This window comes from Alligator sinensis, unplaced genomic scaffold, assembly GCF_000455745.1.
Source record: "Alligator sinensis unplaced genomic scaffold, ASM45574v1 scaffold104_1, whole genome shotgun sequence".
NCBI classification, from domain to species: Eukaryota; Metazoa; Chordata; order Crocodylia; family Alligatoridae; genus Alligator; species Alligator sinensis.
The window spans coordinates 3,619,094-3,632,546 of record NW_005841867.1 but is presented as its reverse complement, the minus strand read 5'-3'; the positions used below and the strand labels follow the sequence as shown (position 1 = coordinate 3,632,546).

The following is a 13,453-nucleotide window of genomic DNA, read 5'->3' as shown; positions in this document are numbered from 1 at the left end:
CCCATGGCTGGCCCCCCAACCCCAGGCACCATCACTTGAGGGGGCTGTCATGAAAAAAAAAGAAAAAAAAAGCCTCTGGAGCAGGGGTGGGGGGCTTTGGGGCCTCCTGGTAGAGCCCCCCCTGGGCAGCACAGGGCAGTGGGGGGCAGGAGGGCCTGAACTGGGGCTGCTGGGGCTGTCCCTCTACCCCTCATTGCACGGGCAGGACCCCAGTGATACAGGCGGTAGCTCCAACTGCCGGTAAGTGCTGGATTTTATTTTATTTTTTTTAACTATGGGGATGCTGGGGGGGAGGGATCGGGTGGCTCAGGGGGGCAGGCAGGGGAGCACTGGTCAGGGAAGTGATGTGGGGGCTGGGGGAGTGGGTGGGGCCAACAGGGGTCCTGGGGTCCTCCCCCCTGCTCCAGCCGCCCTGGCCCCTTACTTACAGCACTGGAGCCCTCGTGCTGAGCACACTGTCTGGCAGCCCGTATGTTTCAGCACCAGGGTGAGGGTCCAACCATAGAGACGCTCTGGCAGCCAGAGTGTCTCTGTGGATGACCCAGCCTCCAGTTGCTTCAGGGCATGGTCTGGGACTATGCCCTGCCCCGCTTTTTTAAACTTTGTTTTTTTTAGACCCCTGGATATCCAGGGGTCTAATTTTCTCCCTGTGCTGCAAGTTTGCAGCGCGGGGAACATTTTTTCATTCCCACACGTGCCTCTTGCCTCGCCTCAAAGGGGTTTAAGACAGAGCAAGAGGCATGTGCACGCTCATCTGGACGTGCCCATTGAGTGTTAAGTTGAACGTGAAACACCTCTTTGAACTTGGCCTAGAGTCTGAATGCAGAAGGAATTATGCTAAGGTAATGTCTACAAGATTTTACCCAAGTGCACTAACTGTCCTAACCAGCAAGAGATACATAACAGATTTCAATATATAGGGAACACTGATATAATAGCCACACTATAGCTGGATGTTTTTACAGTCCTACAGTCAAAACAGTCTTGATATACCCATGCTATTATTCTATAACAGATGGTGATTATTAGATATGTAATCAGCTGGGTTAAGCAAACAACAAAATCTTTTGAGTACAGCTGTTTGTTCACCTGAAACAACAGATCATGAATCTGGGAAGTGTCTATAGCTTATTTACCCTCATGCCATAGGCACCCTTTTCCCAAAAAACAGCCCTCCAAAATTAGGTTTTGTAGTCTTAAGTGGGAAAATTAGTTTATATGCCAGAATTGAAGCATATGAATTCTGTTATGGTTACTGAGACTATCCTTCTCTCCCAGCCAGAGAGAGAAGAGCAGAGTGCAGTTTTCAGTATTATAGTTTTGATCCTTCCACAGTCACTGCTAAATTAGCTGCCAAAAACTGCTGGCAAAACAGTAGGGTGTTTCTCTTGGTCTGAGCATCAACAGTCAGGATTCAGCCAGGACTCTAGAAAAATCTTCCACTTCCCCCATCTCTCTTCAGTGCCCTGTCCCCAAAACAAGGAATGTGTCTTATTTATGTGCACGTGGTATGTGAGAAAATATGGCAATACAGATATGAGTATATTTTGGAAAAGTTCCTAGTCACTACATTTATTACTGCTATTAGTATGTCAGCAGTGGAAACAGTACTGTTACAGAACTGTGAATTCCTGTCTTTTATAACGTACATGAAGTGTGTAGCATTTTGTGTCAATAAAATATTGTGAGAGTGAAATGAGCCATGATGGGCAGCTTGTGGGTGTGTTAGCTTCAAAACAGGCCAGGTAGTGTTTGGATTTGTTTGGTCTGATTTTATTTTATTGACTGATTGATTGATTTTTTGCTCTGCCACAAACCTCATTTATACCTCAGAAAAATCATTTTTTTATGTTTGAGTAGCAATTTACAGTGATCAGGTGTAACCAGTGATACAAGATTCAACCCAGTGAAGAATCCAGCCTCTGGAATTGCTTAATCCCTCCTGTCCCTCCTTTTTTGGGGGAGAGAGAAAAATAAATATGTGAGCAAGCACCCAGATACTTTTTGTCTGATCCATTTTATTCACAGGGCTTATGTTCTTTGTAAAAACACAACAAACAAGTCAACCAACCAATTGGCACTGCTTATAGCTCTCACACAACTCTCCAGGTCCCTGTTCAAGAAAAACTCAGTTTACTCTTTTCTTAAATGCCTGAAAGAAGAGAAGTGTTATGCAACACTTCTGGAAGTAAGAAATCCAGGCTAAGATAGGCCATATACTTCTTGTGAAGGACTCTCAGTTTTGATCTACCTGGAGCTCCATTTATAACCAATGGACCTCCAAGTGAGTGCCGTCATACATTTCAACTGGAGTAGCACCCTCCAGGAAATGGAGATTGCTTGTTGCAGTTTAATCACCAGTTAATTTGGCCAAAACCACATTCAGTCTGTTCAAGAGTCATTATCTATATAATAGGCTCCACTGTGCAGATGCACAGTAAAGATGGCCCCTGCTCCACAAGCTTACAATCTAAAGGGATGAAGCCAACAGGAGCTGAAGGGAAATATCATTACTTCTTCATTTACAGAAGAACCCAGAATCTGAATCTGCCAATACTTAAAGATTGGGATCTCATGGTTCTCAGTATCTCATGGCTATTTTCTGTGTCTTTACTCCCAAACTGATAGTGAATGTTTAATTTTGATAAAAGGTGGAAACTGGAAAAGGCATGACAGAGTGGGAGGTACAAACAAACAAAAGAAAAAAAACAACACACTCACCAATTTCTTTTTCACCACCTGGTTTTCTTTAATTTCACCATTTTTCTCTTTATTTTCCATCCTGTTATCTTCTTGCTAGTCTGTTAGTGATGGGGGAGGGGAGAAAAAGAACGGTTTTTAAATTACTGATCTTACATTCATAGATAGTAAAAGCTTTCATCTGAAGTCGTGTTTCACAAATTAAGAGCCAAATTCAGTAGGCATTTAAAAAAAAATCCATAATTAGTTCTACAGACTTAGGCTACTCATCTCAGTTCTGATTCAGTAAGGTGTTCATTAAGACAGCGATGAATTGCCCAATGTCAAAAGGGACTTAAGAACACATGCTTATTTTTACTATGCTAAAGTGCTTTCTTGAATCAGGACCTGTTTTGTTTAAAATGGTATGTTCTGATATGCTTATGTCACACCTAGCACAATGGGGATGTGGCCCATTTGGTGCTCATAGACATTAATTTTTATACAAATGAAGACTAGCTGGGTCAGGCCCTTCTATGAACGGCACTGTCTGCTCCCAGTATATTCCCCTAGTGTAGAATGCAGCAGTTTGCTCAGCATTGCATAGTAAAGTACCGTACATGAGGAGAGCACCATTTCTATTGAAACCATAGGAGGGAGGAAGTCAGGTAGATGGAATTACAGTACTAGTGTTCTCATGTGACTAAGACACAGAGGTTAATACCTCGTAGCTCAGGGGTGGGCAATTATTTTGGGCAGAGGGTTGCTTACTCAGTTTTGGCAAGCTATTGAGGGCCGCATGGGTAGCCCTGCCCCTTGACAGGTGCCCTGCCCCCTGGTCATCATCTTGGGACCAAAGTCCCAATGTCTTGGGACCAATGTCCCAGGGTCAGCACCGGTGGGGCCCAGAGCAGGGCGCAGGCTGGCAGGGGTCTGTGGAGTCGGGCTGGGCTGCACCAGCAGGGAGAGGGAGGAGCTGGACCAGCTCCATAGAGCCCCTGACAGCCAAGACCCTGTACCTCTGCCTCCCTGCTCTGAGCCTTGCTGGCACTGGCCCCAGGACACTGGTGCAGGCCCTGTGCTCCCACTGGCTCCCTGCCCACTCACTCCCAGTGCCCCCCAGTTCCGCGGTACAGGCGGGGGGGGGGGGGCAGGCCCGTCCCCCCCCTCACCAGCAGGGAATGAGCTGGTGCTGAGCATGGGGAAAAGTGGCCCCTCCCCTGCCCCGTGGCCGGCTCTCCGTGCTGCAGTTGATCGCAGCCCATGTGGGGCTGCCTGTGCCTGCTCAGGACAGCCCTGCATGGGCTGCAAGCGGCTGCAGCAGGGAGTGCCAGCCATGGGGCGGGCAAGGGGCCACTTTTCTCCATGCTCAGCTTTTCCCCGGGCTCCTTCCCCACCCAGGGTCCTCAGCTGCCCTTCCCTCCCCTCCTTGCCTGAGTTTTTTGGCACGATGCAGCTGCATGGTCCCAGGCCAGAAGCCCCTGCTGTGGCTTCTGACTGGGGCAGGGCAGGGCCATGGGGGCCCTGATGTTGCAGGAGCCCACGAGGGCTTCCCCTGGGTCCTACTGCCCCTGGCTCCTGTCATTTTTTATGGGAACCAAGGGCAGATAAATATTAATTTTCTAAATTTTTTAGGGGCCCCGCAGGCTGGATAGAATGGCCTTGTGGGCCATTGATTCATCCCGCGGGCCGTATTTTGCCCACCCCTGCCATAGCTGGTTGTTAGATTTCTATTATCCATCTCCTCAAGGAAACAGTACTTTGAACTGCATAGCACAGTGGTGCCCAACCTTGTAGTTCAAGGTCGAGAACCAGATGAGCCACAGGCCAGATAAGTAGCATGGTGTTGGTCTTCAGGCCTACACCCCTACCTAACCCCATCTGCTGGGATCTGGCCCCTTGCTGGCCTGCATGCCCAATCTAGCACACAGGGCAACACCCACAGGGCTCCCCATAGGTCCAGAAATTTAGCAGTAGGGGAGTGGTAACCATTCTCCTGCTGCCAAATTTTCATGTCTATGTGGAGTCCCACGGCTTGGATGACAGCTCTGGGCAGGGCCATCCCGGAGAGGGAGGGGTATGTGTAAATCAGGACGACCACCCCAGGCCCCACACTTTGGGAGGCCCTGCAGTGCCGTACAGGTCCCACTGCGGCCTCCACATGCTGCTGTGCACTGCAGACTCTGCTGTGCCGCTGAGTGCTGATGGCTCTGGCCCCTCCCCACCCTCCCCACCGGGCCCTGCACAGGCTGATATGCCCTGGGCCCTGCACACCCCTAGAGACAGCTCTGGCTCTGGGGGCTAGATTTGGCCTGGGGGTTGAGCACCCTTGGCATAGTGTCTTCTTTATACCAGGCCAGGGAATATCATCAGGACCAACACAGAGGCATGAACATCATTTAATACCCAATGTATGTTGTCCACAGTTTATTAGATGAAGAATTGCTAGTTGGAATTCATAGAGGATGGATAATCTAGTGGTTAAGTCCCACAAGAGAAGTTTTGGTAATGTGCTTTGCCACAGACTTCTCATTTGACCTAGGCAAAATCCTTAACCTTTGTGTGCTTCAGTTCCTCATCTATAAAATAGAGTATTAGTACTTCCCTAGTTCACAAAGAAAAAACCATTAAAAACTTGCAGTGCTCAGGTACCGTTTAAGCTCCCAAGAAAAATACAGTTTCCAACCCCACTGTTGCAAACATTAAAACCAATACAGAGCTACAAAAAATGTAACACTACTAAGCTTTTTACTAAATATAGTACATATTATTGTATATTTACTTAAGCATATCTGAGCTGATTTCCAAATTAGGGTAGAAAGCATGCAAAAGTCAGTACATGGAGCAGAGTTTTGCTTCAAGAGTGAAATCTTGGCCTTACTGAAGTCCATGTGTGTATCACCTTCATTTCACTGCTGCAGGTTTCCATAGTAAACACTTCTTCAGTAGCTCTTATGAAAAGTGTTTTAAAGGAAGAACTGGAGTGGCCTTCATTGAAGGACAAATATGAAATCAAAAAAGGCATTTATGTGCTCAGTGTCAAAGGTCTAATTCAACTGCACTTTGCTACATTTACAAGCACACAGTAAAAAAAAAAAAAGGAACCTGAAGTCTCATGTTTCATTGTAGCAATTAGAACACAATAAAAAGTATGCTGTTTAATAAACCAAGATTCTTATCAGTATGTTTCATATAAATGTAATTACCACTGAGATTTCAATTCTGACTTAAGATATCAAATAAATAAATAAATACCGGAATATGGAGAAGTGTTAAACTAGAGATAAAAAGCAAAGCAAAATAAACAACGACACCAAGCTGGAATTGCATGGTTTACATGACAAGAAGCATTGACACCACTGATGTAGAAATACTGCCATTTAAAAAAAAATGTTTTATTGTTAGGTATTTAGAAGAAAATCAGCTGGGCTACCTATGAAAACCTGTCCATCTCTTCTGTTCTGCCCAAAGCTTCCTGTGTTGCTCTGCAGAGCTTCCCCCCTTCCTTCCCTCATTTGGGAATTTCCAATCATAAAATTACAGTTCCTGAAGAAAGAGTTGGAGCCACTCTGAGCTATAGCTAATTTGTGATTCAAAAGGTATTGGTATCTGAATAGTTTATTATTACAGTTCAGTGACTGCTGTGTCTGAACTGGGATTGATTGATACAGCCTATCAGCAAGGGTGGGTAGACTCATTCAGAGACATGTAAGAGCCAGCAATTCTGTATTTCTAGCAACCTTCAGCAGAACTCATAAACTACATAGCTTCCCAAAATTATCACATGCTGGCTAATCTAGTTGACTTGGATGGGGCATTGGTGTACTTATATGATTAAAGCACATAGAAATAGGACCTCGAGAACTCACCCTTTGTCAAAATATTTTATGTGAGTCTGTGTGAAGGAAATTAAAGTCTGGGATTTGTATTTCTGCTATTGTTAACCATTTCATTCATCAAGGTACCATTCTTAGATACAGTTTAATCACTCTTTAACACTTGATAAATGTCATTTTAAAAGAAGATTTTAATACTTTATGCCAACTAAGATAATTTAATTAGGTTTTGTACTTTATCATATCAAAAGATCATACCCCCTAGCCCCAACCAGTAAATAATTATTGTGATATGATCCATGAAAAGGGTTTTCATTTTCTCATTTATTAGCTGAGGAACACAGTTTTAATGGTTCTGTATACCCAGTAAGGAGTTAATTTTAACCTGGTTATAATGTATAATGTAAAAGCACATTATTGTGCCCTATGAGGTTGAATTAGAAAATAGCAGGGAGAGAAGTTCATAGTTATATCTGGGTATAACTATGAATCTCTCCTTTCCCTGCTATTTTCTAACTCAACAAAAGAATTGTTCTATTATTTTTATATAATAATTTTTAAAAAAATTAAAGCTAAGAGCTAGCTAGTTCTGAGGGTGTGTCTAATGAGGTTGAGAACCAATGCCTTAGGCTGATCCCTTTGCTTATAAAATGTAGTAACTTTAATCCTTTTAAATCAGATCGCTAATAGAGGCAGAGTTCAAACAGCCTGTGAATCACTGAATTTCTTCAAAAACACATTAATGCTGGAGCAAAAGGTCCTAATAGATCGGGGCGGGCACTTATTTTGGCTGCAGGGCCACTTAATGAGCTTTGGTGAGCTGTCCAGGGCCACAAAACAAATACAGCTGTTTTATCACAGCTGAAATGCTTCTGCTTTTCAGAACAGGAAAAGACTAGATGATGGCATGCAGTATTGGCATTCACTCACTTCATAGGAGACAACTTTGAGGTGTTCCAGCGGGGGGGGGGGGAAGGAAAAAAAAGCACTTGAGATGATGTTCACAGTTCTGTAATTCGTGGGCACTTGTATGCTGAGGCTGTTCCAGTGTGCTGTAATTACAATGTGTCAGAGCAGACTCAATTAATTGAATCTGCTGGATAGTGGTAATTACTGCACTCCAGATGACTCCAGCGTCACATGTATCAGTGTCCCTGCACTGAAAATGGTGATGGGGGTGCTTTAACTAAAGCTCATTCAATGAACTTTAGCTAAAGTGCCCCCACTGCCATTTTTCAGTGTGGGGATGCCAATACCCGTGATGTTCTGGGTGCTTTAATTACACTGGCTGCCAGAGCCAATCTAATTAAAGTGTGTGTGTGTCCCTCCCCCATCTCCCAGAGTATGTATATAAATACCCTGTGTGTTGGATCATTTAGGCCCATGGCAGACATTACATTTAAATACTAACCCAGACACAAGTTTAGGGGATTAAATGGCAACATAAAAGGGATACCATCCACAAAAATATTACACAAAAATTAATATTTTTGTAGCTAATTTCCATCTTGCCTTAAATTGAATGTGTGGTAGGGTTAAGACCACACAAAGAGTCAAACCGGTCCTGCTGTGGTCCCTGCCAGCCAACCATCACCTGATTGTCAGCTGGGTATGGGGACTGCACCAGGGCCTGTTCAAACACTGGTGCAGTTGAGGAGCCAGCTGACAATCAACTGTTTGGTCACCCAGCTTTCAACTTGCTGGCATGGTATAATGATCCAGGCTTCCCCTGTACTGGCCAGTCAGGAACAATTGGGATCTGATTCCTGATCTCCAAATTGCGTATCCTGCCATGCACATGTGACATGGCAGAAATGTGATTGTTGGGATCAGGGATCAAATCCCATCATGCCTGTAAATGAATGTTTGTCAGCAGCCTTAGTTTCTGCAACACTGAGCATTTTAATACCCAGCTCTTAGACCCCAACCCCCAAACTGTTGATGGCCAAAACCTTGAATTAGGAATAGCTCCCTAAACATTGCCTGGGGGTGTGGATCGGTGCCTTAGAATAGGATCTGCACTGAACAACACAAAGAGCTGTGAACTATGTACACTTGGTAACAGGGAAAGACTGAGGAGAGAAATTCATCTGAGATCCCATAGCTCTCTAGCAGCTTAGGCAACTTGCTCTGAGCTGGTGAGTGGGGCCTCTCTTTACTCAGAATTCACAGCGTAGAACGCTTTTCTAAAGGGCAATGTCTAAAAGCCCTTTCTTTCAAAAAGCGAATAGGGGAGGAGCTTTTCTTCCAAAAGAAGTTGTAGCGGCCCCCCTTTCAAGCATGCATCCAAGACATGGGAGACCTACAGTAAAACAGCCATTAGACAAAGATAAAGATAATGAACAGCCCTTGGAGCAGGAACTGAAGCTCAGAAATCTGCCCACACAAGAGAAAGTGCCCTAACCACTGGGATACTGAATCATGCTCACTTTTTGCAGCATTCCCCTCACATGCAGAGATGCACAAAGAATCATTCATTCTTTTCTGCAAAGTGGAGTGTTTCCTCACTCCAGAGCAGATCATGGTCTGGTGTTTAGGGTACTCTCCTGGGAGATGTGGGCTTGAATCCCCTTGGGCAAAAAGGAAGTGAATCTGGGTAGCTCAACTGAGTGAATGCTCTAAGCACTCAGGTATCATACAAAAAGTGAGTGGGCATTATCTTCATTATTTTAAAATCCCCCATGCATTTTGAAGGAAGCATGATCTAGCAGGTATCTTCAGAACATGCCTACTGGATAGGAGACTGACAGAGACTCTTGAGTGGTCTTCTGCAGGAGCAAGGTGAGCTGTCAAACCTTGTCAAAACTGAGGTAGAAACAGTTTTTTACGTGCCTGAAGAACTTTAAGGTCATGAACTGGAGCATCCACAAAACTTAGGTGCCTGCAGTATTAAGCAGCAATGCAAGCTCTGGTGTTCAAGACTACAGTCTTGGACTTAGGGTCCTAAAATGGAGTTTAGGTGGAATTTAGGCACCTGTTGGCTCCAACTGTGTGTGCTTTTAAATGTACAATGTGTCCTTGAAGAAAACCTGACTAAATACTGGTAAATTTTTAGTGAAAATGAAAAATACAGTCTCCCTGAGAATTCTTTCTCTACCATCCTCCCTACAAAAAATATACTTACTCGTGACAAGAATTCAGAAAAAAAATGTTTGTTTCAATAAAGCAGATCCAAAAGTAGAGTCCCCAGAGTGTCCTGATCGAATGCAATGATTGCAAGAGCCCCCACTCCACCTCATTCTGAATCTTGGTTAAGTTAGCTCTCATCATGCATGCAGTGCTCCAAACAGTGACAACTGGATGTTGATTTTGTTTCTTCATTAGTATAATCCCATGCTTATGAAGGGGGTTAAATTAATAGTTCTATGTATCTGTTCAACAGGATCCAATACAAAAGGTACAGCACAGACAAAAACCATGCAAACTTCTCCTGTGCTGTCTAGGGAAGGCGCCTGAAATCAGATGAAACCTCCTTTGAAGTCAGTCTCCAGGCTATTCCAGTTGTTAGTCCTATTACCTAGCAATGCAGTGTTATGTACTAACAACTCTTCTGCTGCTTTAAGTCCTATTTAGCTTGTATGACATTGTTTTTAATATAAAAAATAATTGTAATCCCTTGTGGGCAAAAATTTGGAATTTGTCTATGACAGGACAAAATTAAGACTTTAAAAAACTTTTTCCAAAAAGAAAAACAGAAACACCCTTCTCAAACAAAAAATAGCCTGGTGGTTAGGGTACTCCACTGGCACATGGGAGACCCAGTTGTTAACTGTTGCTACACCTGCTTTAAACCAGGGACTTGAATTTGTCTCTCTCCTTCATGCCAGTTGAATCCATAACCTTTAGACCCTTATTCCTTGGAGTCTCAGAACAGCAGAGACTCCCTCTGCCTAAAGAAGGGTGATAGCGCCCGAAAGCTTGCTAAGAACTGTTTTCCGACTACTCAGTTGGTCTAATAAAGATATCACTTCTACTCAAAGAACCTTGCCTGCCATTAAACTATTTTTGAGTCTCTTCCTCTGACCAGAAGTTCTGAGAAACTTTCCCCACTTAAATTTTTATTGATAAATTCTTGTGGAAAATTTCAAATTTTGACTAATTAGTGCTTTCCAGTGGCAGGGGGAGGGGAAGGGGTGAATGGACTTTTAGTAAAAAAATTCCAATCTCTACTATTAACTACCCCTGTTTGAATCGGGACATAAATGTTTAATTTGGCATTGCATACTTCTACAGTATGTGCCAGTATGGAAATTCTAGTATCAACACAACACAAATAAGCATACAGCTTCAAAAAGGAAACATCTTCAGTAGCAGTTAGTAAATAATATAAAAGAGATCTTTGTTTTTATGTCTCAAAATCAGCCAAATCAATTTATTTATCTGAATTTTATTGTGAGAGAAGATATTTTAGTACTATCCAGACCACATTTTCTTTCTTACTATCTTCAAAGTTTTTCTTGTTTTCCCCCATGTAACAGAAAGCCATGAATTCCAATCCAGAGGGAAAATATGAGTTAATATAGACATGTACATTAGTTAGAGGAGAGAGAGACTATGTAAAAATAGCAGAGTTCAATATTGTTTGCACATGAGTTGGTGTTCCATGGGTGCTGAGAGCTCATTCAATTTAGAATTTCATAAGATAGTTTTTCCTATATAAAAAGAAACATTTTTAACTCCCTGGGGGGTAAAAAGTGTTTAATCTTAATATCATCCTTACATTTCCTAAAATGAAACACCAGATACAAATGAATGAATACCACAAGCCAAAAACTCAGAAAGTTACTTACCACTTATCCAAGGTGTTCTTCACTGTCAGTGCCACATGAAATTTTGCCCCTCTTAAATACACTTCTGCTACACAAAAAAAAAAAAATTGCATTGCAGGTGCAGCATTCTCTGCTAAGACATGGCAGTTCAATCATTAAACTGACTAATCCCACCACTAAACTCTCCACCCATTGATAAGCAATAAATCATTAACAGTAATAAAGTCTATTCATTTTTGCAACTACTGGCTAGCAAAAATCACGCAAAACAAATGTCTATTGTCCAGTCTAAAATAGCTGTAACATTACTTGGCTTCCCCAATATTTACATTTTCTCAGCAGTTTTGCTTTTGCTATTTGTTGCACAGCTTGGAATCTTCCCTTCCTACATTTAAGACAATGCATATTCAAATTTGGGTACCTACACTGAAGCACTTAAAATCCATGCTTTGATACCTAAATTCACATTGTCTCATTTTCAGTAGTATGAGTGTGCATGGCTCCTTTCCTTTAAGAATTCTACTCGAAATGGGTTGCATTGTATGAGGACCAGTGACACCCCTAAACCTTAACAGATTATAAGAAAAACACAGTATTTTGGTTGAGATATTTTTTCTACTGTTTTCTAAATTCATAGACCGGACACACATCAGATGGTATCATAAATGAATGCAATAGCTCCAGAAACCTTAAAAGAATGCTGACTCACACCTGATGAATTGGTTGTCTAATAAGAGAGGATTACAAGCCACTATTTATAGCTTATGCCAAACAAGCTATGGATGAGGACAAAACTGGAAGAGCCCTGCCTTTCCTTTAGTGAAGTTCCTCCACAGAAAAGGGTAAATTTTTAACTCGGTATCAGGGTAACAGAATATACTAGGGTAGAGCTAGGCAAAACATGGTTTGTGGGCTGGATTTGACCTGCCAGCTGACTGTATCCAGCCTACAGTGCTCCACTTGGGGCTGAGCCCCACCTGCTTCCTCCAAGGCAGCCCGCAGTGTGCTCCTGCTCCCCCCACCTCCAGCAGGAGCCACCCGGCTGCCCGCCTGGAGTGGCACAGCAGGGGCAGGAGTGGGAGAAGGAGCCGCTGCTGGAGGGAAGCGGAGCAGAGCAGCAGCCACAGGGGAAACAGCCCCATTGGAAGCTGTGTGGGCTGGTGGGGCTGTTCTCCTCTCCTCACCTCCAGCCACAACTCCTGCTCCTGTTCTTGCTCCTGCTTCTGTTCCTGCCCCTGCTGCGCCACTCTGGGTGGGTGGGCAGGGGGGAAACTTCAGCAAGTTGTCTCCTATCCCAGTGCATGGGGCTTTGGCTCTGGCTTCCAGCCTCCTGCCACCTGTTCCACCCACCCACAGACAGCTGCTCATCGTGTTGGGTGGGCAGAGTGGATGGAAGGCAGCTGGGAGCTGGAGCTCCATGTGGTGGAGCAGAAGATGCCCGGCTGAAGCTTCTCCCTGTCTGCCCAGAGTGGTACAGCAGGGACAGGAGCAGGATCAGCAGCCACAGCCACAGCCACAGCTGCAGGCAAGGGGAGCAGAGCAGCACCCAGCTGGCTGCAGCTACATTGGGAATAGCCCTGCACACTGTAGAAGTTGCACACTGGCTGGGGCCTGGGCTGGAGCCAGCACCAGCAGGTGTGTGCAGGAGCATGGCACAAGCTGCCCCAAGCAGGGCTTGGCCCCATGCGGAGCACCAGAGGGGAAGCCAGAGACTGTGAGAGCTCTGCTGCATGCACCCCCAACCTCTCCTCCCTCCCTTCACCCCTGGCTGGCTCCCAGGCAGCACCTCCACACACGTGCACTTGCCCCCTCCACACACCCCCATGCACACCCTGCTCACAGGGCAGGGCATACAGGCAATGGATCTCAGCCCATGACAGTTCTTCAAAACTCCCTATGTAGCCTTTGGGCCCAAATAATTGACCATCCCTACACTAGGAGATACGTACTCTTCTATGCCTCTTCTCTGCCATATACCTTTCCTCTGCCAAATTAAGCTCATTGGGCATTTATACCTGTGCTCCAGGAGTGGAGCAGGGGCAGAGGAGGAGGTGCTTGAATCAAAGCGCCTGGAGCTTCTCATGTATCAGCATCCCCACACTGAGAAATAGTGGCAGAGGTGCTTTAACTAAAGCTTGTCAAATGACCTTTAGTTAAAGTGCCCCTGCC

General features: G+C 44.5%; 1 protein-coding gene across 1 annotated transcript in view; it reads right to left on the bottom strand.

The window, feature by feature from the left end:
* Positions 1-11,332, bottom strand: part of SLC2A9 (solute carrier family 2 member 9) — a 204,067-nt gene extending 192,735 nt beyond the window's left edge. The window contains exons 1-2 of the mRNA XM_025192520.1: positions 11,306-11,332; positions 2,722-2,801 (exon numbers count right to left, since the gene is read on the bottom strand). Coding sequence (XP_025048305.1) covers positions 2,722-2,781 — 60 coding nt within the window. The 5' untranslated portion in view covers positions 2,782-2,801; positions 11,306-11,332. The remainder of the gene's footprint in view (positions 1-2,721; positions 2,802-11,305) is intronic.
* Between the last annotated feature and the right edge of the window lie 2,121 nt (positions 11,333-13,453).